The sequence below is a fragment of the Acanthaster planci genome, linkage group LG10 (assembly GCF_054643075.1).
Source record: "Acanthaster planci isolate LZ-2023a linkage group LG10, COTS_SCS, whole genome shotgun sequence".
NCBI classification, from domain to species: Eukaryota; Metazoa; Echinodermata; class Asteroidea; order Valvatida; family Acanthasteridae; genus Acanthaster; species Acanthaster planci.
In genome coordinates, this window is record NC_141786.1 from 5,427,996 (window position 1) to 5,453,473 (window position 25,478).

Genomic DNA, 25,478 nt, shown 5'->3' on the forward strand with positions numbered 1-25,478 from the left:
CAGTAATGAATAGGAAAGTAGGGGAAATTATCGCTTTAATTTAATGCCGTGATGTGTTCCGTCTGGTCAGGCCAACAGTTGGTTCGTCGCGAGGGGGAACCTTGGCCTGTCGTAGCTTTCGCGACGACATTTTGAGATGGCATTCTCGTGGGCAAATTTGCCCTTCCGGCAGCTTGAAATGGTGACTTTATACTGCTCTATCTGTCTAGCCTGGGTCGTAAGGGAAGTTTCGTCGAGAAACGTGATTAGTGCAACTCAGAGCATTTATATCAGAGACTCGTGGATAGATTTGAATTCCAGGTTATCCAATCTGTCATTAGTTATTATCCAAGTATTCAGATTTTACCCACAACATTCCTTGCTCTGGCAAGGTTTTATACTCAAAATAAGATACCCTGTCCGTAGTTACCAGAAGCCCTCCATGCAGATCACCTATTTCGCATCAGGATTATTTTTTTTTTCTTTTTCAAAGAAAGAAGATAGTTCCCATCTTTACACCTATGCTTTCAACCGATAACCCGTCACAAACATCCGTCTTTGATTCCAGGAAGATTTGTGGGATGATTTGATTAAGTTTCCAGCAAACACACCTGAAGGGAGTTTCGATTGTTCTTCATTGCTTTTGTTTATGTGGTACTATTTCGATGGTATGCATAATTGTCATAGTTTCGTAATCTGCTAATAATGGACATCGTTTTTGGCTTAATTGAAGACTTGTCAAAAACAGTGCCATTATTATTGTCTGCCAATCACAGAGGTCAAATTCACTTCCAGCTCAAAACGCTTCAAATAAAAAAGGGGATGGTCTTGAAATATGGAGACGATGAAGGGTTCTTATTGGATTTCTGAATATACACATGATAACGGTGCTTTAGTCACGCGCCGTCGTACGATATGCTGGGACCTAACGCGTCTATTTCCGACAGTCATTTAAAAAAATCCTGTGTCGGGGACCTGGAGTCATCGCGAATGAACCAACTCTGTTGTCTCTAGAAAGCCTCCCCGACTTTTCAAAACAAAATCCATGCCGGTCTTAGTGGTTAAAACAACAAGCCAAGAGCGTCCGTGAGTGCGGGGGCAATTTGCGCGGCGGACCGGTCGATCTGGGGTGCCGTGGCATATCGACTTGCTCCCCGGCCCCTCGCGCCATCGCCGATGCAATGAAAACACGGATTTGAGGTGGCATTTGGAGATATTAGTGGCGTATAATGTTGGCTGTTGGCGGTAATGTCAAGCAGAAATAAGTGTTCCCGTGCGATTGGCGCCTCGAATTTTCACCCTTCCTTCTATCTTCCTGGGATTTTTTTTTTCAATGAGTGGGCCAGTGAGCCCGTGAATTATTCAGGTGCAGAGAAGGAGAATGAAAGAGCCGTATGTGGACGGACCATTATGGACTCACAGGGCAAGAATTGATTTTGCTGAAGTGATGGATTTAGTGACTTTCGTGTTAAGGGAGTCATCCTGGGCCGAAGGAGAGACATCGTTTCGCTCAGTAACTGTTCTTCTCTGAATTTAGTATAACGCCACAAAAAGATTAGGCATTTCGTCATAGAGACTGATGTATGAATTTTTAACCGATAACAAGGTGATGCCTTCTCCTTGCACGGTGTGCTACCTTCTAACTAATTTCATGTGCTGATATTTACTGAATAAATAAATGTATCAGTAGACAACATAATTAATGGGGTTGGTATTTCCTATGTCATGAACCGTCTATAGACTTCTCGACAGAAACACTAAGAGTCAGCTACATTAAAAAGTTATGACATCTACAATCGCTAAACCGTTCTTAGTTTGGTTTATAAGAACGTTTTGCTTGCTCTCCAAATAGACCGGATGCACCCACTTAGTCAAGTGACCTATAGCGGGTATCAGACATTAAGAAACATGGCGTTCTCCCGTAGCAAAGTGTTTCGTAAGTGTTGCTTTACAAAATTATTTTGTTTTTTTCCAGTTGTCAGTACAATACTCAGTAGGTCAGTTGTCTCATTACCATACTGACCAGCGGCTTTATTTTGTTGTAAATAACATTGATAACACAGTCTGCCATGGAAGGGCGCTATGTTTGCTGATGTTTGATAGCTACTATAGGTCACGTAACTTAGGCGAAATCGGTACATTGTGCCCAAAACGAAATAAGTAGCCAATAGCAAACGGTGTAAGTCCATGCCGAAGCTTAACTCGTTCATAACTGCTTGCATGCGGTGAATCCCAACGGTGTAATTATTCGATTAGCCCCGTCCCCTCTACGCGGTACATCAATTCCTGACTCTAGATCTGCCTGTCGTTTCCCCTTTGCCATCCATGCATCTTTCCCCCTTCCTTTTACCTACTCTACATGTGCCGGTGCTTTTATACCCCCCCTCCCCGTTTTCTGTACCTTCTCTCCGGTCTCGCGCCCCCCCCCCCCCTCACCGCCATAACCCTGTCTCCGACACTTCATCCATCCATCAGGGGCTTCAACCTCCCACAGCACAGACGCGCGTTTCCGGTCCTCTTCGAAATTTCAGTCCCTGGTCCCGTGCCATTGTCCGTGGCTATATATTGCGGACTCCCGCTTTTTTTCCCCTCTGTCTCATACTTCTCTTTGCCCTTTTTCCTATTCCCTGTGTCTCTCCTTAATGCGCGCGGAGGCCCCGCGCGGCCGACCGGCGCAATCCGCCCGCTGGTCGGCTACTCGCGCGCGGGGGTTTAATTACGGGCACCGGTGTGCCCGGGACAGCATCGCATATTCATGGCGGTTTGACGGCCGTTATTGTGGGGCCCCATCAATCCTTTTGCGGGCTCTATTTAGCGGACATTAAACGACGGGGGAGAGACACACGTACACAGAGGGGAGAGTGTGGATGAGACAGAGACAAGGGCGAGAAGCAGGCACTGAAATGCGAAAGAGGAACAGCTCCTACCCGGCAGAGACTTCTTTTGTTTGCGTGGCTTTATTGGTCCGGATAGGGCCAGGTGAAAAAAAAGGCCTTTGTTCGGCCTGCCTTTGGAAATATACATAATGAAAGTGGTCCCACTGAGGCTGAGCGATTATTCCATTGTGATCGCCAAAGCGGACTGACATAGCTGCAGTGATAATGAACAACACTGATTGATTAATGGCGCGTCTCGCAGTTATCAACCGGCGAGATTAAATATCGTGCATTCTTTTCTTATTCATAATTTAGTGGACTTGGCAAAACACGCATTAAATTACGGTGCTCCAATGTAACGTATTCACGCAAAGAACCAATTGCAAACACAGAAAACACAGAAACAATGGAAGATTTGTTTTGCAACCTCAGGCCTACACTTTGCAGGTCTTTTTATTGGAAAAAATTGAGGAAAGAATTGTCCAGAGGCGCAAGAACGGGAAAAAAAATGTAGGCGTCTGTATTTGCAGGTCGAGGCAAGTGAATGATGAAATCGGTTAGAGTTTGAAGTCGCAATCTCTAAAAAGAAAATTTCTCATTTGGCAATGTATGAAACAGCGATTTTACCAGTCTGTCGATTCCTCAAGACATTAAGTTTGGCTTTAAAAATTTCGAAACAAATATTCGCATCGTTACTTTGATAAACTGAAGATGGGGCTTTGTCCCACTGCATAAAGCTCATCAGACGAAAAACTCGAATCCTCTCTTTCTACCAGAATATGAATAAACAGACAATCTTGTTGGATTGATACATTAAATATGTAGAAGCTTTGGGTACCAGTGTTGCCTTTAACTGGTTTTGATGAACGGAAGCGCAGGCCGAATACAAAAACACACTTGTTACTTTTAATAAAGAAATCTAGCAGCCGGTGTGTTTGCACGTAAGGGCCGAATATTGAGCTAATCCACTTCAGACAATGCCCACCCATCCCCCCTTTGTGCTCTTTTGTGCCCGTATTTATCCATTTAAATTTATTCATTTTCTTGGACCGTTGTTCAAACAAAACCAAAGCGCGCGGCAGGGCGTATTTGCACGAGAATCTCAGCCGAGTTTGCCGGCTGCTTTTTTTTTTTTTTAACTCGCGGTATTCGGTGTTTGCACAGTTCATGGCGGATTCTGTGAATCTTGAGTTTGCTCAGCGCTGTCGCAGCGAAAGGCGAGGAGAGAAAAAAATCGTCGGTTTTTTAATTCTTTTATGACACTTGAAAATGTTTAATTAAATCGCGCAGGAGACTTGTGTTTAAAAGCCACTGTTGTGTGCTCGCGGGCTCCAAAACTCATGTTGCAACAAATCGTTTCAATTATGTCTGCGTGCGGTGTATACTAGTAAGCTTAGTATCGAAGCGAATAAGGGAACAGTCGGGTGGGCAGGCAGCCATCCACAGCCCAGTAACAGAATACCTGACCCCTTTTGGAAGTTTGTTAGGTTATGGTATTTGCCGGCTGGCCGAGTTCCACTGGTCAGCTCTGATAACACAGAATTTGTTTTATCTGGAGTTTCAGTCACTAGTCGATAGTTGGGACGAGCTCCGCTTCAAAGGTTAGCGCCGAAGGCGTCGCCATCAGTGCTTTTGGCTACCTCCCTTGTATAGTAATTACCCATAATTTCGTCTTGAGTGTGTATGGTTATGTGCAATACATTCAAAAGGGACAAATCTTGGATTACTCGTGAGCCACCCACAGCAGTAGCAGTCCAGGTCAAAGGGTCATGTAACGATTCAACTATTTTGCGGAGCGAATAGGATTTTCCGAAAGCTAAATGCACAATATCTGACCTTCATCACGCAGAACAAAGTTAAATGGAAGCAGCTTGTTACTAAATACATCGAGTTCTCTGAACTAGCTACAACGGTATCTACTTTCCTCCGCAGCTTTAGACTTAGCCGCCATGTTTTTCCATTGCATTGTGGGATACTCAACCAAACATGCATCAGTCTCTAGCGAGCGCGAGTAGAACCTGAAAGTTATATCGAGCATACAGTTGCGATTGTGTGTATTAGCGCGAGGGAAGATTATCAAATGTTTCTCTGTTGATATCTCTCTCATGCTAGTCACGTTTCTGCTTCGTGTTTTTTTCAGAAGAAAGAGTTTAGATTTCTTTACAGGTCCACGTTTTACATGACACCATTTTGGCGTCCCCATTGTTCCAATGAAACCAATTGAAACCGATCGCGCAAATATTGCGCGGTTACAAGTTCACGACGGGGCACTGTTCGGGCGCTGCTGTCTGTCATCAGATCCAGGCTTCCAGTATTCCGGTCTGTTATTGTTGCATCTGCAACTTTCCTCCAACAAACCCCAATTATTAGTCGGCCGAAGACACACACGATTATTCTTATTCATAGCCGGTATCGGTGTCTTGCCCGAGAATATGGCCGCCACGCACCCAGACAATGGACCCGTTGCACCCATTTACCGCAGTGAGCGCTCCCCCCTTGGGCCACAAATCGTGCCGATCCCAGCACCCAGTAATTATTGCCGTACCCACCAACAATACGGTCCGCATATCACTTCAGATCCGCCGGGGCTGGAAACTTTTGACGGGGGCACACGACTGGCATTCAGGGTACCTCCGCCCGGCGCACGCTCCCCCTCCCATTACTAGCACCGCAGCAACTCTTTCCCTCCCCGGCTTTCTGGATTTGACACCCTTCGTCCTCTCTCCTTAATCACCCTACAAGCTTGTACGTCAATAACACTCCGCACAAGGGTCGCTCGCCATTTCATAAATTACTAGCTGTTGTTGCACGCGCGCGCCGCTCTTCGAGTACACGCGGGGCGCGCACGGGTCGCGATGGGGGAAGGGTAGAGGAAAAGTTTCATTAACCCGCGGGGACCGACCTCGCACGCGAGCGGTTACTGAGATTTCGGTAGCGCACGTGCTGGTTGTATGGACAGGATTATGTGGCTGTCTCTCAACCATGGATAGTGCACATTCATCCTCGTGAGATGATGAACAGCTTTTAGTTTTGGGGCAAGAGTCGGGTTGAGAATCGCGGGCTCACAACCGTCGGCGTCTGAGTTCCTGTCTCTCAACGGCCAAAGGCTTACCATTCACAGTTTTCTGACTGAGTAGTTCAAACCTGTAGTTTTGCTGGCAGTGTGCAACAGACTTCCCGAATGGAATTATTACTCGAGGTTAACTTGAAACGTTTACCCTTTTGCCAGATTTCTGGCTGAAGGTCATGTTGCTGGGGCTCAATAGTATGGCCCAGGCAGGCGCATAGGAAACGGTTTTTTTCAGGAGCCATTTAAACCATTCAAAGTTCTGGAACATTGTTACAGAACTACAGGCTATCTTGTGATTAAGTTGACATTAGACACGAGCAACCAAATTCCGACTGAACAGTAAAGAAATGACAAGAGCGAGGAGAAAAAAAATAAAGAGCCCCTGGACTCATTACTGTGGGCCAAGGACTGAGGGTAGAGTACAGCAGACTAGACGGCCGATGTATGGGCTGAAAGCCCCCGGCATCATATGGCCATCAATCACGGTTAGAAAACCGTCGTTACCTCCAGGCCCCATTACTCTCAACGGTGTGCCATTAGAGGCCCGAATTCAAAACGATCGCAATGGAAAATTAAACCCATCCATTAAAAAACGAGAGGGATGAGAAAGCAGAGATGGGAAAGGAATCAGGTCTATGTTTGCGTCCATGCTGAAACACTCATCTTGCATCTCGAAATTTAAAACTCACCGCTTATTCTAGACTTTTTTTTTAAATAGGGGGCATGATCAGACTTAATCCAAAGAGTTAACAGAATCTTTCACATAGCTTGCATACTTTCGTTATTTCACTCTCGTTAACAATTGGAGTACTGTTTTTCATTTGAAGTATTGTTTTCATGTTCGATATTTTCTGTTTGGTCGTTGGTTGTTGGATGTGCTAATGGCCGCGCTGAGGCGGAATCGAAACGTTCGTTTTGCAAGAGCAACTTGCAAAATCCCGCTGAGAGAACAGTTTGGAGATATGCGGTTAAACGCGAATAAAAATGGTTTCCAATATCAACCAATCAGTAATAAGGATGCAGCACTTCACGCTGTTAAGATCCAGGGAAATCTAGTTCCACAGCGTCATTTTTTCCCCTGCATTTACTCCTGTTTGTCTTTCGTTTGAAGCGATCGAGTAAAGTGGTGGCATTTCAACCTGCGTTCCCCTCCCAGCGTACCATAGTACCTGGTACTAGTAGCGGGGGCCTGTCCCCGCCGATTTGAAGCGTGGTAAGGGAAACGCTTATCGGAAGGACGCTGACAACGCCAATTTCCCCCGTTTACTGTGTTGCCAGAACGTGAATCTCAGTCGCTCGAAACCCTGCTTTTTCATCGTCCCGTCTGGGGCTAGCCACGGTGACATTTTGCAGAGGTCAGCAAGTTACACCCCATCGACATCGGGATTGAAATTGAAAAAAAAAATGGGCAAAATCTCCGAAGTGGGACGCCGACATTATAGATTTTCTCCGCCGCTTTTGCCTGTAGATTTCTCATAATGTAGCCCATGATCGTCGCCGTGTGTACACTCGAGCAAACACAAGCCCCGCCCCTAAAGTCGTTCTTCAGAATCTGCACATACGTGGAGAGAGCTGGAGACAGCAACAAACAAATCAGCCCCGACCCATCAGCGTCTTGGAACACGCAGGAGGGAAAGGGGGAGAAAAGAACTGCCCTACTCGATCACCCAGCGACTGAAAAGCCTCGGAAGGAAGTTGGTTGACAAGATCGATTTCCCCGCCAATTTTTTTGCCCGCGTGCGCTTCCTGCCGCTCCACTTTGCCCGCTCTTTCCGTTCCAATTCGAGAGCGGGCAGCGCAGCGACGGACGAGGATGTGCTCAAGCCGCGCCGCGTTTGGGGCTTCGCGTCTTGTCCGTCTCATCTCCCGCGCCGTGCTATCGAGTGCCGTGCGACGGAGCGCGGCAAAGTCAAACATGGCCGTGTCCCCGAGTGCATGCCTGATGTCCATCATCTCTTACCATATCCTCCTCTTTCATCCTCCATCCCTGCTGACCTCTCCGTCTGTGTCCCTAACCCCTGTGGCTGAACCTCGAATCTTTTGCTGTGAAAACATCTGATTTCAATTTCACCAGAATCGTGCAGTGCATCTTATCGATTATGCCGATTGCATTTCAGCGTTACCGACTCCTGGAAAATCAATTATTATTTATCACGCCTGCTCTGTTTGCGGTAGTTTTAGGAAAAATGTGTGTACTGATTTTTTCCCTTTATCCAAATTAACTGCAATTAGCGGTATCTCATCTTTTAAGCATTAATTATAGCACATAAAATCGCAAAAAAATCTCCTCTCTTATATTTCTGAATGCAGAACTTCTGCATCAGTTAAATTGCACAGTTTCTTTGGACAATGACAAACGATACTATTTGTGATTAATCTTCGGTTGTTGAATTGAATGTGCAACACAGTGGTTCATCGTTAATGCAGTCGAACGACAATACAACCGCACCGTTCGTCTTCTTCTTGTTTTTTTTCTCCTGCCTAGAATTTAATTCAAACTAATTTAATGCAAAAAGGCAAGTTATTCTTAAGAACCTATTGTATTGGGTTCAGGGTTTCAGTGAGCGCTAAGTTGGTTCCTTAAAACCGTGTGGCAAACCGCGGACGCCCACGGAGCACTAATGCAGGCCTTCCCATTTTTTTTCATAACCACGTCGCGTGATGTCTCTTTAATTTCGACCGCAGATCAATTAGCTTCGATCGCACCGGGTCTCAGGTATTAAGAGAGGAGCCTTAATTAACATGAAGGAGTCACCATTGTGTGCGTGCGTTGGGATCGCGGGAACACGGAGTGACTTCCAATCATCGCGTGGCACCGCGGCGCGCCGCGTGTGACGACAGCAACGAGGGGAAAGGAGCGCGCTTGGAAATCAGATGCTCCTATGTGATCGCATGCTGGAGGAGACACACCGTTTAGCACTTGTTGAACCGCAGAGGTCAGAGCTAAAAAAAAATCCTTGTAAATCAGTCCAGTGCGGAGCATAAAAATGAGCAAATTACCATTGGAGATGATAGCTGGTAGACATTGCCCGACATAGCTGGCCTTGACGTGGGGTTTGCACTTTTGCTGATGCTGTCCCCTTCGGGTGGTTGATATGATCAGAAAAAAATATGAGCAACACGCCAGTGTGTGTTTTCCTTCCTGTCTGTCCTTCCTATTGTCGAATCGACCACATGCAACGGTGACACTTTTTTTATATTTTGTGTGTTTTCATGCCAAATATCGCTAACTTGGTCAGATACCTAACGCAGGAATGGGAAATGAGATTCGTGTAATTTACATGGGTAGAATTAAAATCATTAACCGGCGTAAGTTTGGCGCGAGGTAGCTAGAGTTACGCATGCGCCTCAGCATCAACCTCACCAAACATGGATATATGGGCCTAAAGTTGACAGCTTTATTGTAACTGATACTGCTCAAGAGCCTTCGGCTACGGGGGAAAACCTGTAATGATATCAGTTAGCCTATTTGGTATAAAATAAATAACGGGATTGTTCTGAGAAGCCATTTGTACAGAGTAGAGCTGAGCCACACCGTTCGCCATCTTTTAATATTTTAAATTCACGTGACAATCTTCAACCAACGTGACTGGCTCGTCTTGAATATTATTAAAAAAAAACGCTCGATTTTTTTCTCCAGCGTGAGTCACCCTGCCTTTGTCTCTGTCGACCGATGACTTTCACTTCAAGACGAGGTCTTAAATTACAATTCCGATACCACGGCTATTACCGTGGGCAAGCAGGACCGGCGTTGGGGACCATTTAACGCGAAAAATGGGCCAGGGGTGCCGTGAATCACAATAAGGGTCCGGGGTTCGTCTGGTAAGGACACAGATAACATAAATTTTAAATGAATTCAGCCAACTCTGGATGTGGTATAACTTATCTGGACAGTCACACTTTTATACCAGCTACTACAGAGCATTGCGTTACATGTCTGTGTCGTCATTATGCTTAAGAATAATTAAAAAAAATTGCTGAAGACTTTCTGAAAATAACGTTAAATTAGCAATGAAATGGATGCATTTCTTTATGTCGGGTTTCAATACATCAAACTTGTGCGTGCAGAGCTCTGTGTTGATCCAAGATCGCTCATCGCTTCACAACGGGCCTGTTGCATATTTTTCTATTAATTAAAGACAAAGTCAGTCCCCTTCGTGTCCATGTCAATCACAGGTCGCCATTGGCGCCGACGCAGGAGGCTTCTTAATTAAACTCTCTGCGTTTGTCCCTTGTGACTATACCGGTATTGTATTTGCTAGACGGAGTATACCTATCCAGCCCTTCGAAAGAGAGGGGGAAAATAAGAATGATAAGAAAACCACCTTGCCGGGTAAAATTATCTGGTATGCCGGGTCTTCTTAATCAACGTTAGCGCGGTAGCCATAATACGAGGTGATTTTTTTTTATTGCGCACTATAGAGCATTCATACAGTCGTGCTGCGCAGTGACCTGGCAATAATCACCATTATAAGATTTCCAAAATGTACACATGGATTTTTCATCGTTGTCGCAATTAATTATATATGTCCATACACTGACGTCAAAACTGATGTTAAAATGACTATCTGTACAATTTAGCTTTTTGACCGTGGGCGCGGAATCCCCTGTTAAGATGCTTTTGATTCTACAGTTTTGCAGTTGTTGGTGTAGGAACACAGATTTATACGTAGGCCTACATGTACTGCCATTTTGTAATTAGAAAGGATTTCTCTGTGGTATGTCAGGTATTGCATTAGTTAAGTCAGAACTGAGTTTAGTGGTGTATAAATCTGTAAACAGTCGGTAAAAAATGCCCTCATTTTTATGTTTGATTTTGTTATTCTTAAACGTCTGGGTAAAAGCTTCATGTTTTAAAAAAGCCGCATCAATTGCCGCATCCGCTCATTGAGGTGAAGGTGTAGTACCTAATACGCTGTTTCAATCTTATCGTGATTCGATGGCTAACGACACGAGGGGTACCAGTCTGATGTGGACAGCCAATCATTGATTTTTTTTCCACCGGACTTTACTCGCCGGAAATTATGATACGCCGTGAAAATAATGTACATGAGTAAGTGGTGATTTCCCTCTGTGTTTCCTTGCCTGTTGACATCCCAAACGTTAGCGGTTAACTTTGTTGAACCACAGTGCGCCATTTTTGCAACGGCCGGAGGCATCACAGTGTCCACACGTGCGACCGAGAAACCCTAGCGAGGGACGATCTTGTCTAGAGCTAGGTCTAGGTCTCCGCTCCATTGGAAATGCGTGGAGACGCGTAGACAATAGACCTAGCCGTAGCTCTGGAAGCCCGTTTCGGACACGGCCCAAGACAGTCTGAGACGTTGAAGTGTGTACACGTTAACTGAGAGAAAAGGCATCTTGACCACAGAGCAAGATTTACATGCTGTTACGCCAAAATTGTCTCCATTGTCTGCCCAAACTTTTCATTTTCTCTGTCGGTGCTCGTACCTTTGTTTGTTTCCCGTTTTCACGGAGACCAGTACAGTGTACACTCATTTTTTTTTTCACATGAATATTCGCTAGCGTCCATGGACTCAGCCACTTACACGACAACCGACGAGCTCGTGTGTATGCCCACCGATTGTGTTTCAACTGATCTCCCCTGCAGTGATCCATCACAACTCACCTTTTTTTATTATTATTAATTCAACCCGGAGAGTGACGGGGGGAAAAATCTACAAGAAAAGTCAAACGCTTTTCATCTCCGTATAACTGCGCTGGCCGAGCCTGTGTCTGCCGAAGATCCCAGGGCAACGAGGCACACTCCAAGCGAGAAATCACAACGATGGAGCGCGTTATTAAGTCCTCACCACGCGCGCTGGATCACCCGCGGGTATCCCACGTCGGCCCCGGCGCACGGTCAACCGAGTTATCAAGACATTCTCTGTCTCCCTTCGTTGAATATTTAGCGTGCGACTCACGTTTCCAACTAAACTGAAAACGGGTGAAGAAGTGGAGGCAAAGTAGGCAGAGGAAGAGAGGTTGAAAAATACGTGGCAGGGGAAAAAGTCTTCCTTTTATAGATAAGACTTCGGGTTGTAGACTGCAGGACTTCTCAGCGAGGGTTTCTTGTGTGTGATGGATGATGGAGCATCATTAACTGCGCACCGCTGAGCGCTTAGCGTCATAAAAGCCAGGATTTATGCGCTGCTCTGCAAAATAAATGCACGGGGGAAAGACGGAAAAACAATTACAGTCGGATCTTGTTGTATGCCTGTGCCCCCAGGTCTGAGTTTATGGTGCTACCAAAATATAGGGGAAGTACATGGCGACTTTCGTATTCAAGGTATAAAAAATGACGGTTATTCGGGCATATGCATTTTTCCATTGTTTTCCTGAGTCTTGTGCACTACTGTCGCGAAGATTAAACCCGCAGGCTTGCCACATTGTACATTTTTCAACTTCTCTGCAGCGTTTTGCATTCTTTTCAGGGTGGACACCAACAGGCATAATGTCTTCTATGTTATCTTCATCACACTGGCACTGTACCATGACCTCTGAACTTGTTAGTAGCTGTTGTTTCTACGTCAGATAGGAAACAACCCCCCAAAAGATCCAAGTTAATTTAAAATGCGAGAAAAAAATCTGCGGAAATAGATTGCTTCTTTTTTGTTTTCTCCTTTTATCAGTTATTTTTGTCACTTCTAACGTCTACTTGCAGTGTTGGCCTTTATTTCAGAACATTTCATACACGGAATTCCCTTCTACCGATGTGTCAGCGTATAGGCCTAAATACAATTTTTCAGAAAATATACACTGCCAACAATAACCTACAAGGGCATTATCCACATGGGAACTCAGCGATAATCCAAGGAAAACTCCTCTACCTATATTTGTAAGCTGGCTAATTGATTCTAAATAGGGCATGACAAGGCTGGCCACGATCGCTCATTCTATTCTTCGGCGGCAGTTTTCCACACACTTGAAAGTGACTTAGACGTTGCCCTAATATAGCGCAGGCGGATGCGTTCCCAACTGAATGGGTTGGGACGATTGTTTCGCAGCCCCAATATTGAAACCCGAGAGCCGAAACGACAGAAAAAGGATATCTGAGCTTTCACTAGCGAGAATTCTTGCAGGACCTTTACAGCATCGGCCAGAAATGAACGTGCGGACTGGGTTCGAGATGCATCAGTAGGACGAATGGTGCACAGCCGAACATTTCCACCCCACAAAACTATATTTTGAAAGAATAATCAAATTTTCCTTCAATTTTGATGTATATGTACTGTTTTAGACGCGGTGGCGCTTCTTTTGGCAGCGATATCATTCATGACAGAAGAGAACTTGGGCTTTGACACTTCTTCTGCTTGGAAGAATCCCTGTGGGTGACAGTCCACGATAGCTCTTGATGAAACAGCTCATCTGGCAGTCTTGTGGTGTTTGCAGACGTCAATGAAATAAAAGTTGCTTTGATTGAACGCATAATATGACACTCGTCGGAAAAGAGACTCACATAACTGACATTCTTTTTGAAGGAAATCTGCCAATTTTATATCTGCAGGGGACGGGGATCCATTCATCAGACTGCGGAGTTATTCTTCTTCTTTTGTACTTACCTTAGGCAAAATATTAAGAACCACCGTGCCAGCCCCGATGTGGCACCTGGGTATGCCTTCCAAAGAGGATGCCCTTTGTTTGTCCAGATTCGTGTCATCACCTGGAGTTGTGCCATTGTTCTGGCTTAGGCCACCAGGTGGATTGCACCTGTGGGCGTGCTCGTGTCGTGTCGTGTCCCGTCGAGTTTTTACTTTTCGTTTTCGTCTTTGTCTGTGAATCTTTCATTGGCTGGCATATTCAGCTGTCGTTTGCCTTCGCTGACAGCTCTTTTATATCGGTGCCTCAAAGGTATCAGCATCAATGTCAAGTGCTCTTGGACCAAACGACAATTACAGAAATTCAGGTCTCTTCCAGTTCTGTTATTTTCTCGTTTCTTCAAGTCCACACCTGTACAAGTAAGTTGTCGTGTTCAATTTACCATGGTTACCACAGATGTGAAAACAAAACAATAAATAAAACATACAAACAGGAAAGAAAATAAACATGTGAAAGCTGAACTGGGCATTTTGTAATCGTTCTCTTCGATATCAGGGCTGTACCGATTAATCCTATGATATTTCTTTTTTGAATATTACAAATTTTATACGGCTGCCTTTTTTGTCAGCTTTATTCAAATCGCCGTTGTCTTATTTCAGGTTTATCATTATGCTTTCAGGGATTGTTAATAGGGGTGCAGTTTCAATCATTTAAGCATCAGCCCCCCCCCAAAAAAAAAGGTTTGTTAAAATACATTTGGTCTTTTGTAATTTTTGTTATATGGCTGACATTTCAAACGTTGGCATTAGCATGGAGAACATAATGCGCCAATACGTATGCGCCCTCAAGAGTATGCGCAGCTTAATCCACGGCAACCAACTCATTCAGCTACGAGATTCAGGGTCGACTCCAGTGAAGGTTATCATAATGAAAGGCTCAAGATGTCATCACTGTTATTTTTACTTATTGATTGATTGATCATTTGGTATTTCCTTGTTTTTTTTCTGTTTTTCCTTTTGTGACTCGGCTTGCCTCTCCAGTGCCTGCCGCACGTGCCGTAAAATGACCTCGACTACAAGGCCCCCCGAGATTCCCTCACGCTCGCCTGAACGCCAATCGGACCACCGGACCAAGGGGAAGAGAAGAAACCAGTGCCGGTGAGGGCGAGCTGACCACGGCGACTGTGCGCGCAACGCCCACTTGTCGTTATCATTGTAAAGGAGGTGGAAACTGCAAACCGAAAAATGCTAATAATAATAACAGAAATCTGAGAGAAAAGAAACCGAAGAGCCCCTTTTGACCACCACATTTCGGCAGAATGAAGACACACGAGGCAGGTTGATTTACATCACAAGAGACCACGGGTGAAAAGACCTCGTGCACGCGGCCGGACAAGATCGCTGTCTCATGATTGAGGTGCGGGCCCTGGGTTTGCTAATGCATTCCTGGAGCACGCAGGCGGTTGCAGAGGGAGAGAGAGGGGGGGTATCCCCTGTCTCCAGTGTCCTCCCTTGCAATCCCCCCCCCTGGACCTCCACCTCTTCTCCCCTCTACCCGCTGTTTCATTGCCCGCCGTAGCGCCACTTGATTGGCTGGGGCCGGCTCATCTCTATTCATGCGGTTGTATGCGCGCGGGCTGGAGAGCAGCCATTAGAGCCAGCAAGCCAATAAGCGCTAGGTTCCCGTTGCTAAGCCACTAGGCCCACAGGGACTGGTCACATCACTGGCTCCGTCGACTCTGGCTCAACCTGTACAGCCTCTAACGCCCCCCCTCCCTCACTTATGACTGAAAGAGCCGTACCAAAAAACGTGTATTGGTTGGCCCACCGTAAAAACAAATCACTAACAATGAATCCGGGCCACAATATTTGATAAATCACTGTCGAGCAGTGATCTGGGTGGTTGCCGTGGTGCGTGCATCCTTCTCCATACTGCAAACTCCGATGTCGTCTGCTCCTTATATTCCGAGCTGACACTGTGCCAGTGTATACGCGTACCACAGAGAATTCACTTCCAACTTCTGGCGCCCTTTCGCCCTTTTTTTCCCCTCCTCGCCCCCTTTCTCTACACACTTCCTCTTCAAATCCCAAACCTCGTGCATGCTTTGGAGGATCGTCCCGGGTTTCCAAGAGAGCACATGCGTTCCGGCCCAAAGTCCGGATCTTTGGAAGTTATTGCGGGGATCGAGGCGGCAAGAGTGGATCTCCGGCGGGAGAAATTCGCTGCGGTGGCGGACAAAATCGGCGGGAAACATTGGTCGCCGGTGCATCATTCTTACTCCCATCACTACGACACGCCCGCCCATCAGATGTTTCTTACGGGTAAAAAAAATCACACACACTTCGTTAGTGCAGAAAACAAAGAAAAGGTTCTCATCCTTGAAATCTAGGCCTTTCAAAATAATAAAAAAACAACAACAACAACAACAAAACCTCGATCGAGAAGAAGCTCTGCGAGAAATGGTCTGGACGTTATTTTTAGCCGGAGAAACCCCCCGCGCCACTTACCGCTGAGCGAGATAGTCGGTATTGCAGGAAGGAAGGAAGGAAGGAAGGATGTTCACATCTCCACGCATGTGAAGGGTTCCCCTCTTGCCCGCTCATTTATTTACCGCTGCGGCGTAGTCGGCGCGCGCGGCGAGCGGTGCGCGAGACGGGGCGATCGTCATTTCTTCTCCGTGTGGACTTACCTTCGGCGGTGGAGAGTTTTTCTCCCCGCTGAGATTCTTTTGGCCCTCGGACCGTCTCGGCCGCCGTGTGATCGCCCGCTGATCTCCTCAAACACGGACCGCGATTATCAGAAGGATGGCAACTAAATCTGTTATTTTTCCCTGGTGTTTGTTGCAGAGCCATCGTGCGCGGAGTCGCTGGTGCGAGGAAGACAAAACAGCTGGGCCTCGTCCGTGCCTGTATCGTCCTCCAAAGGTAAGCAACCTTTCTTCTTTTAATCGCTCTTAATCGTACTTCTGAAATACACCTCCTGAGGATGTCGAAGATTATGCCACAATGCTGTAATATTGTAAACACTATGTAGTGACTTAATTACCTCTTGTTTTGACAATTTTTCGGGTGGAATTATTCGCGGTGTGTAACAACACTAGCTGTAACCAGAATATTAAAAAACGAAAGATGCCTGTGTAACGATGCTTTCAAAGTGGAGAAGTCTTATCTTTAAAATCACCCTTTTCTTCCAGCAACTCAACCGCACGTTGATTATTTTTACATCACCATTTAAATGGTCAAAAAACTGTTTTTCATTTCGTGTATGTTCTTTATTAATCTTAAATTGGAGAGAAATAATGCTCGTCGGGAAATGCAGTCATAAACCCGTTTGCTGTCGCCAGAAGTTAGTTTTGCACTATACCCAAATTCTATGAAATTTAAATCTGACATAATTCCTCGCAAAATGGAATACCTTTGGTGACTAGAATCCCACCCTCAAACGACAAACAGCGATTCCAGCTGTATGCCAGACAATCATCGCATACTTTTTATCCCGGCTCGTAATGTAATTTATTCACCGCAAGCAGTATTTTTTCATTGCAAAAGCAAAGGGGGATTATTTTGAAGAGAACTTTTTTCTTATTTTTATTGCCGTTGTGATGGTGATTTTAAAAGTCACCCTGACAAAGCATGGCTTCACGCATGCCTAGACCTTTTTAAGCACTAATTCTGCTGGATACAATTTGAAAGCATCCACAAAATATCGGTCAGGTGAGTTTAAATCTATCACAATATTTCCTTGAGCAAATACCTTTTTTTAAATAATTGTAGCAGTAACTCCAGATTTCTAATTACTACATAGTTTATCGTTGACGTACATCCAGCACGGACTGAGTACTTTGGGCCTGAGACAGCATTGGATCCGTAAAGAATCAAGTTACCTCTACAAGTGTTTTGTTAAATTACAAATTTGTATTTTTGTCTCACACTGAATTGTACTCAATTGGTATGACCCCAAAGATTGCAAAAATAAGACATGTGTAACAACCGTAGCTCAACGTATCCAAATTGATTTTCCTTATAATCTATTGAAAGATGAGTGCGTGAGTGAAATCTACAGACATTTCAAATGATACATTTATGTAATATTTTTCTCTTAAAACTAACTACAAAATAATTCAAAAGGGTTTTAGTGCTTGCTGTACTTACTCTACTATTCCTCGAATGACAGGGAAAATTACCATCCCTCGCTCGTCATGTGACCCTGTTGGCAGGCAACCTGAACAGATTTCATTAAAAACCTGCTCTGTTTAATCTGAAAAGCGATCTTGACAGAGATTCGGCGCGCAATCGACACGCCAGCCCCTTGTCAATATTTTGCCACGGCTCCGATTTCTCGCGGTATTCGGCGAGATCTCGAGCTGTTTGCCCTGGCTTTACGAAACCTGAATCCGAACATTCGTGCTCCAAAAACAAAATAGAACTTTAAAGTTGACCAACCGCTAAATCTATTAAAACAGCGACGTGCACAATCATCCTCCGCATTTAGCAGAAACAAATTCAAGGTTCCATCGACCTGATATTCGAGCTGATCAGTGTTTTTCTTTCTCTGCAGGCTAAGAATGGAAATAACTATTTTGAGTTTGTAGTTTAGGCTTATGCTTTGTGTCTCGGCAGATGAATGTAAAAATATAGAATAAGACAATAACGCTTAAATATCATTTCATTTCAAGAACGCAGGCATAAATCGCAGCATTTCAATTCTACACATCTTGCGGTTATCTTCCTGCTGGCCACATTTGACATATTTAATTCGGTCTTTATTAAATAAAATCTGACCGTGTGCTTCTACAGTTTTGTGAAAATAACATATTTTAAAGCCAGTCTTTGTTTCGAGAATAATAACTTGAATGCTTGCCTGGAAATAATGTAAACTGATTTATTTAAGTGAAAATAACTTGATCAAAAGCGTCTTGATCAAACTTGCAATCCATGCGTGTAGGTTTATACTTTGTGCATTATACAAAGAAAACCAAAATGATGCCTGATTTAATGCCGAGAACACGCCGAGTTGACTGTGATCGCAAGCGAAATTAAGGTGAATTTAATTATGCAGCCGTTGTCGGCTCAACCGGGCGGCTGAGGCAAAACAGCTCCCAGGGGAAGGGTTCGTTATCGCACCAGCCAATTGTAATCGGCCAATTAAAGGTGTCCGATTAACGTCAACCGCGTAGGTTTGCGGAGTTGTTGGAGATCACGCCGTTATTTGCATACCCCCTCTTGATGTTGATCCACTTGCGCAATGTCCTTTAAACACAGGTATGAGGCATCCTTTCTAAAGACCTGTTTGGCAGGAAAGTCTTCTTAAAAACGCTGGAAATTCTGCGACATAATAGTGCAATAAGCTTAAGTCATGAATTGCTGTCTTAAAGACTGACTCGTTTACAGACAGTTGTAAAAGTTTTTTTTTTCTTTTTTTCATAAATACTCTATACCGAAGGTCGACGTCTTGTGAAGGTTCCATTTCAAATCGATATCACGCACTGTCTGAAGTTAGTAAAGAAAATATTTGTCTGCACTCGAGTCTGTATTGCTTTGGAGTCTAATTATCCGTAGTGAACTGAACAGCATATGCAGTACCATGTTTTTACACCCTAATGGGTTGTTAGATAATGTTGGAAAATAAGCACATATCAAACGATTAAGCAGGTATGCAGGTTAGCGTGGTTGAGAAGTCAAGGTACTTTTGTTGCGATAATCTAATTCTGAGGAACAGTTTCACACCTAATGGATTTTTAAAAGCATTTTTGCCCAGCAGAAAGACTAATATACGTCGTGAAGCAGAGTGCCAAAGCTCTTGTAGTGAAAACTGTCAATTTATCAATGATCGCCAACGATGCCAGAATATTTTGGTTGCTGCATGGTATTCCAATCTCTCGGCAGATTCGTTCATTTTGGCTGACGAGACAACGTCGTTTTCGCGGCGATTCAAACCATTTAGAAGTTTCTTTGTCACCACCTTGTGAGGGATGTAATGCTTTCATGCCAAGTAAGCTCACACTAATGATCAAAACTGCACAAAACAGCAATGTATCTCTCTAAGTCAACTGTTTTTCTATACACATGTAATGCCCACCGCATTTGATTTCACCTATCATTAGAAGGTATTTCTGCGCTCGCAATGTACATGTACCAGCAATAACATGTTCAGGTGATAATTCATTCATGGCACAACGCATGCGCCATGTGCCCGAATACATTAATCCGTCCTGTGCAGCCTGCACACTTAGGCCTATGTTATCACCAATACAAAAATCTTCCCGGGAATAGGTGCAGTGCGTTTTCAATGGATCGGCTAAGGGTTTGAAACTAACGGAGAGAGAGAAAGAGAAGAAATAGAATTATGCATTCGTTTTGGCCTCTCGGTGGGTCAAGTGCTAGCGCGCCGAGTAGCTTTACGCCATCTTGGACTACTTCCGAGACGGAGAGAGACGCTGGCAGCCACTTGCAAACGCCGGGATGCTCAAGTGCCGCGGCCCCGGTGATGGGGGGCAAACTCGTACCGTCAAGAGGGACTGTATTTCCCGCTGTCTTGGTGTGCTCGGCTGCTGCATGCCGGATGCCGCTGAAGTTGATACTTCCAGTACTGAGGAAGAACAGTAGGCACTGTTTTAGGGGAAGGGTTCATTATTAAGGTGATAATTCTTGTTCATTATGTACAGGCCAACTCGACGGATCAAAATGTTAAATGTTATTCCAACATATCTAAGAAGTCATTTCGTGGTGATAACGAACTTCTACTTAGCAAATAAGGCAATAAGGTATAACTCAGCCCAAACGCCGGCGGATCGTCTGTTAATATAAGGCCTGCTTAGCAGATATCTGCGTACTATCGGTTAGCTTTGTACAAGTCCAAAAAAGTGCACATCGTTCGATGTGCTGATATTAAATGTTAATTCACTTTGGCTTAGCAGTGCTGTATTGTTTTTTTTTTCAAAGTAAAGGCCTACAATTTCTAAAATGGGTGCTCCTTTCTCCTAGGATAGACTACTTCAAAATTGAGGCTCATCTGCATTTGATGTGTGATTCAAATTTGTTTAAAATTTCAGTGAAACTGTCTTCTCTTGGACAGTGATGCCGCGGCATGGGCCCAGTCTTGAAGGCATTGATTCCTGTGTCTTTCATGAAAACCGTTTGCAGTAGCTTTCTGTATTGAATTAATGGAAGTGTCCCTTTTTCATTCAACTAAACGTGTTTGTATGCATAGTTCATGATGAGCCTCACACGACCGAGTCTGAGCTGAGCCGCAGTTGGTCGATTGCAGGTAATTGGGTACTTGTTTCAAATGGGAAGGTATGCTGAATCTGAAAGGAGAGTTGGAATTCAGGAGTTCTGTCTGTGAACATTGTCTTTGTACATTCCCAGTGCTGACCCCCCCGGTTCTTTGCTCAGATCCGAGCGAACTTCGGCACCAAACTATGACAGTGAAGGCAATTAATCATCGAGACCGTTTGTTTTAGGTGGTCTGTACGCTTTTGTGAGTATATGGATTTCAGTCTTAGGGAGTCGCACTGCACAGGCGCAAATCCATAGGGGACACCCCCGCTGTGACATAAACAAGAAGAAATTATTGAAAAAAAAAAAAGTAAAGAATTGACATCTTATAAAGGATCATCACGTGAACATCGGTAACAATAAACAACAATCGGACATTAAAAATGTCTGAGTGACCGGACCCCCCTCAGGAAAAATTCCTGGATCCACCCCTGCTTCGATCGTGACCTGTAATTCCTAAATCAAGAAGTAGCTGTCATAATTGGAAAAGAAAATATCAGCAGTGAATAATGACCAATTGGGTTGACTGATGTTCATTGAGTAATGTCTGGCCTGACTGTATTCGTAATGTCCCCCCATTATCTGAGCAAGAGGCTCTCCAGAGGGTCAAATTCCATATTTGAAGACCCGCTATGCCAATAAAATGCTATCCTTTACGATCATGTTAGAGTCATCTGCACTGGCCTTCCCCTGGTTCCGATGAAAAAGTTGGTTTCCACCGTCTCACTCTCTTCATCTCTCTCTCTCTCTCTTTCTCTCTCTGTTTCTCTCTGCCTCTCTCCACCGGCAACCTGAGCTAACCCACGGTAGTCTTCCGGTCGTATCTTCGCTAAAAAAAGGGACAAGATAGCCCGTGGATATCACCGCCAATAATTATGGAAATTTGTGGGACCTGGGTAAACACAGTAGGGCCCCGAATTCGCTGGATTGGAGTGGGGTTTTTATGGCCCTTTTTCTGCGCCATATGCCTCGCCTATTTTGGGGCGATGCTGTGTAGCTCAGGATTTGCGCGCCAGAGAGAGAAAAAAAATTGCGGTGTCGTGTATGTAATGAGCCGGTTGTCTTCCCCGATCGCCAACCGATTACGCCTTCGAGCGTGGACATAACTAACGGAAAATGGTTCATGTTTGCTCGCATTGTCTAGCAGATATCTTACATCAGGAATGACTCGTTTGTGTTAAAGGTGTGGCGATAGAAATTATTCTGCCCACATTATCTGCCTCAGCGATGTTTTTCGGATGATGTTTTGCAATCACTTCGACAACAATTTCTCAAGGCAGGCAATGCAAGGATTTTAGCTTTTCCCGTTGACCGTGCCCAATGGGTGGGAACTATCGAATTGAATCTTTCAAGGATAAACTCGGAATGAATGTTTACAGTCCATAGTCAAAGTTGAAAACAGCTTTGTTACGGGACAGGCAAAATCCTTAGGGTCGTGCGGTCAAAGTCCTATTACATTTTTCACTTAGCTAATCATGTCACCGTTGGGTAAATGCTTGAAGAATCTGAATCAAAATATTAGCTATGCACAAGAATTTTTATCCACTCCAAGTTTTCAGTGTTGGGATTGCTTTCAAAACAGCGACTTGTGTTTCGTGTTGATGAAAAGGAATGGAAATGCTGCCTTATTTAGTTCGAAGAAACAAACCAGCAAACAAGACGTTAATTTGTGCTAAGGAGAAAGCCATACGCAACGGTCTTTATTAGGTAAGCTCTTTTATTGGAGATGTATCCAATCTCCTCCGTATGAACTTGAACATCCCCACCGTTCATATATCGCAGTCGGTTTCTAAACAAGCTCGCCCTTGTAACTCATGCATCCTGAGGGATCGATGCGACATTAATCGGGGCAGCTGTTCCTGGGCATATCGACACCAATCAGGGGGCACTGCGTGTAAACACGGGGCGACAGCGAGCAGATGGTCGCACGCGGACGGGGGGAGCCGGCCCCTCGCCGCATTCTTCGGCAGGAGCTGTCGCGGGGTCGGAATTTTCAACCGGCCGCGCTCCCTCCGCTTCAGCCGGGGTCCTCCTTCGCGCGTGCGCCAGCTACTTCAGGATTGTCCCAGGAACCCTCACACTTATGTATCCCCGGCCTTTAGCAATTACTGTCCCCGATACGGCGCTAGAAGAGAAAATGAAGTACGGGCCTTATTTGATGAGATTATTGACTTTTAATGCTGATTTACACTCCAAATCAGAAACTGAAAGGCTGTTACTGGGGAAGAGGTTGAAGGAAATAGATGGCTCCTCTTTGATTTGTCAGCTTACGATAAAACCAGTCTGGAAAAAAGGAACGTGTAAAAAGAAATTACCCTACTCGAAATCTTAATTTTAGATTTAAAAACCTCCACTTGAAACATCCCATGTTACAAGTTCATCGTGATCCTAGTTCAAATTTGATTTCATGTAATATGTGATATGCCAAATCAACTAAAAACTCATCGCTGAGCCTATCCGGAACTTTTGGAAGATTAATAAGATACGAGTACCAAAAGCTTTCAATTGCAAAGAAAATCAAAGGTAACAAAATAGTCCATTTTGATGTGGTATCCTCTGTTCTGTTTGGTCCCCTTATAAATTTGCGGATCATAAATATGCTTAGCGTCTATTTAAATACCGGTCCATATGTTCATTAATGAAAAGTCCTACTACACTCAAGTGGTGGAGTGATGTCGTCCCCTTGTTCGTACATGACAGAGCAGCGCTAAATCCCGCCTAATGCATTCACAGCGCATTGGTACAGCTGTCGCGTATTGTACAGCCGAAAGCCCGCCACTCCTAATAAGGTATCCATATTTGACTAATAAATATGGCAATGTTTACTGAGTAGGTGCGATAAGATGGGCGCTCGCGTGCGTTTTTTTTTTTTTCTGGAGAAGGCACGAAGGGCAAAAAGGCACACATGCTGTGCACCTTCAGCTCGCGCTGAATGGTCTACAGGAACTAAATCGTGATCATTTTTTTTTTTTTTTGGTGCCAGGCGTGACCGTGGACCTGCATCTAGCGTGCTGGCCAGAGCGCACACTCGCGCGCAAGCCCTATTTGTTTGAGAGCGGGCCTCGATAGCACTTGTCGAAACAGCTTCCAATATACTTGTCCGTTCCATCCATGGCCATTGATGAATGATGCGAACGATATGAGAACACGGTGCTCGGCGACCGCGGTTACTGAGACAGTAAGCCAGACCTCTTGTTCGATCTGAGACTTAGCTTACTCCTGTGGATTGAAATAAACGCTTGTTAATGTGTCTGTTTACCCTAAAATGAAAAATAAAAGCGTCACTCTCCGGGTCAATTCGTGCTACACCCTAACACAGTCGCTAGTTATTCCCCAACAAAAATGATGTCTCGCCCAACGTTTGTCAAAGAACTTAATACCTATACTTCGGCAAAATTCTTCTGAAATGTTATAGTTCAACCCAAAGAAACTAGAAAAATGCCATTCATGAAATAGAAAGAAATAGGTGCATGGAAAATAATAAAGATTCTGACTTTGAGGATAAAAGTATAAATACAAGTAATCTCCAACAAACTACTCACTGAAAATGTTTCAACTTAATGTCGACATTCGTTTGATTAGCTCTGTGCCACAAACTGCCTGTGATTATGTTCACCAGTTACCATACCGTCGGGATTTGTCGAAGCCTTCCTTTTTCAACGATAATTTTTGCAAACTTAATAAACGCATTAATCAATAACAGTTATATAAGAAGTGCAGGTTTCTCTTCATGTTTGTGCAAAATCGCATCTCACTTGTAATTTTACACCCAATAATTGTTTATCTGTAACAGAACTGCGAGTATTCGAATAATGATTACTAATGCACCAAATATGTCAGGTCAGAGGGGAGAGTATTAGCCATTTTTCTACTCGTTTACAGCAATGATTTCATTAGAAACATCATTACTGCTGTCCATTGGGACAACCTTAGAAGATATTATGTTGGCATATTATTTTCATTTGAGTGAAATTACAAAGGACTTTGGCTTTATTGTGTTCTCACCTCGCAGGCTTGATTGTAATATAGGATGCTTCATTTGGACAAATAAATATCGCCAATTACCACACCAAGGCAAAAGACAGTCAAGTTCAGCGCCAAGGAAGTCACTTAAGCACCATCTTTAGCCTCCTCATTTCCATAATATCGACCGGTGCCGACCGTGCTATCTTCCCCACGCTTCTCCGCCGTTGTTCCATCATTCTCTCTTAGCATGCGTGCCCACGCTTTTATTGGCCACCCAGAACCAGCGAGCCTTCAATATTTTCAGCTCGCATGACTTGTAAATAGCCGTGTACAAGGCGATCGATATAGTGAGCACTGACAGAGGGGAGGGGGACCCGGCCGTGTGCGCGCGCGTCTGCGACGCCGGAGGGGCGCGCTATTGTTCTCGGCGATTTTTCTATTGTTCCGGTGCGGGGAAAACTAATGACCTCGAATGGTCCTAAAAATCAGCGGAGAATGGAGCAAATCAATAGCGCTGGAAATGAAATTTCCATCGGATATAACCCTCAGTAAGGCTCAAATTGCTTCTTCTTCTGTTTTGCTTTTTGGACAAAAATACAAAGTCTGTTGTTGTTTTTTTGAGCGTCGTATCAAATGCCCACCAAAGTTGTGAATCATTTAATTACGCAGTAAAAATCCTGGGGATTCAACAATAGCTAATGAAATCTTTGTTGTGAATAAAACAACAAGGCATTCGAAACATTTAGCGGTAATTGATTCCTTTCACGTCAT

The 25,478-nt window shown here is 44.5% G+C and overlaps 1 protein-coding gene across 5 annotated transcripts in view; it reads left to right on the forward strand.

Moving 5' to 3' along the window:
- Window positions 1-25,478, forward strand: part of LOC110980579 (transcriptional regulator Erg-like) — a 91,859-nt gene that overhangs the window by 45,116 nt on the left and 21,265 nt on the right. For all 5 annotated transcript variants that reach the window (XM_087142313.1, XM_022237408.2, XM_022237409.2 and 2 more), the window contains exon 7: window positions 16,311-16,388. In XM_087142313.1, coding sequence (XP_086998439.1) covers window positions 16,311-16,388 — 78 coding nt within the window. The remainder of the gene's footprint in view (window positions 1-16,310; window positions 16,389-25,478) is intronic.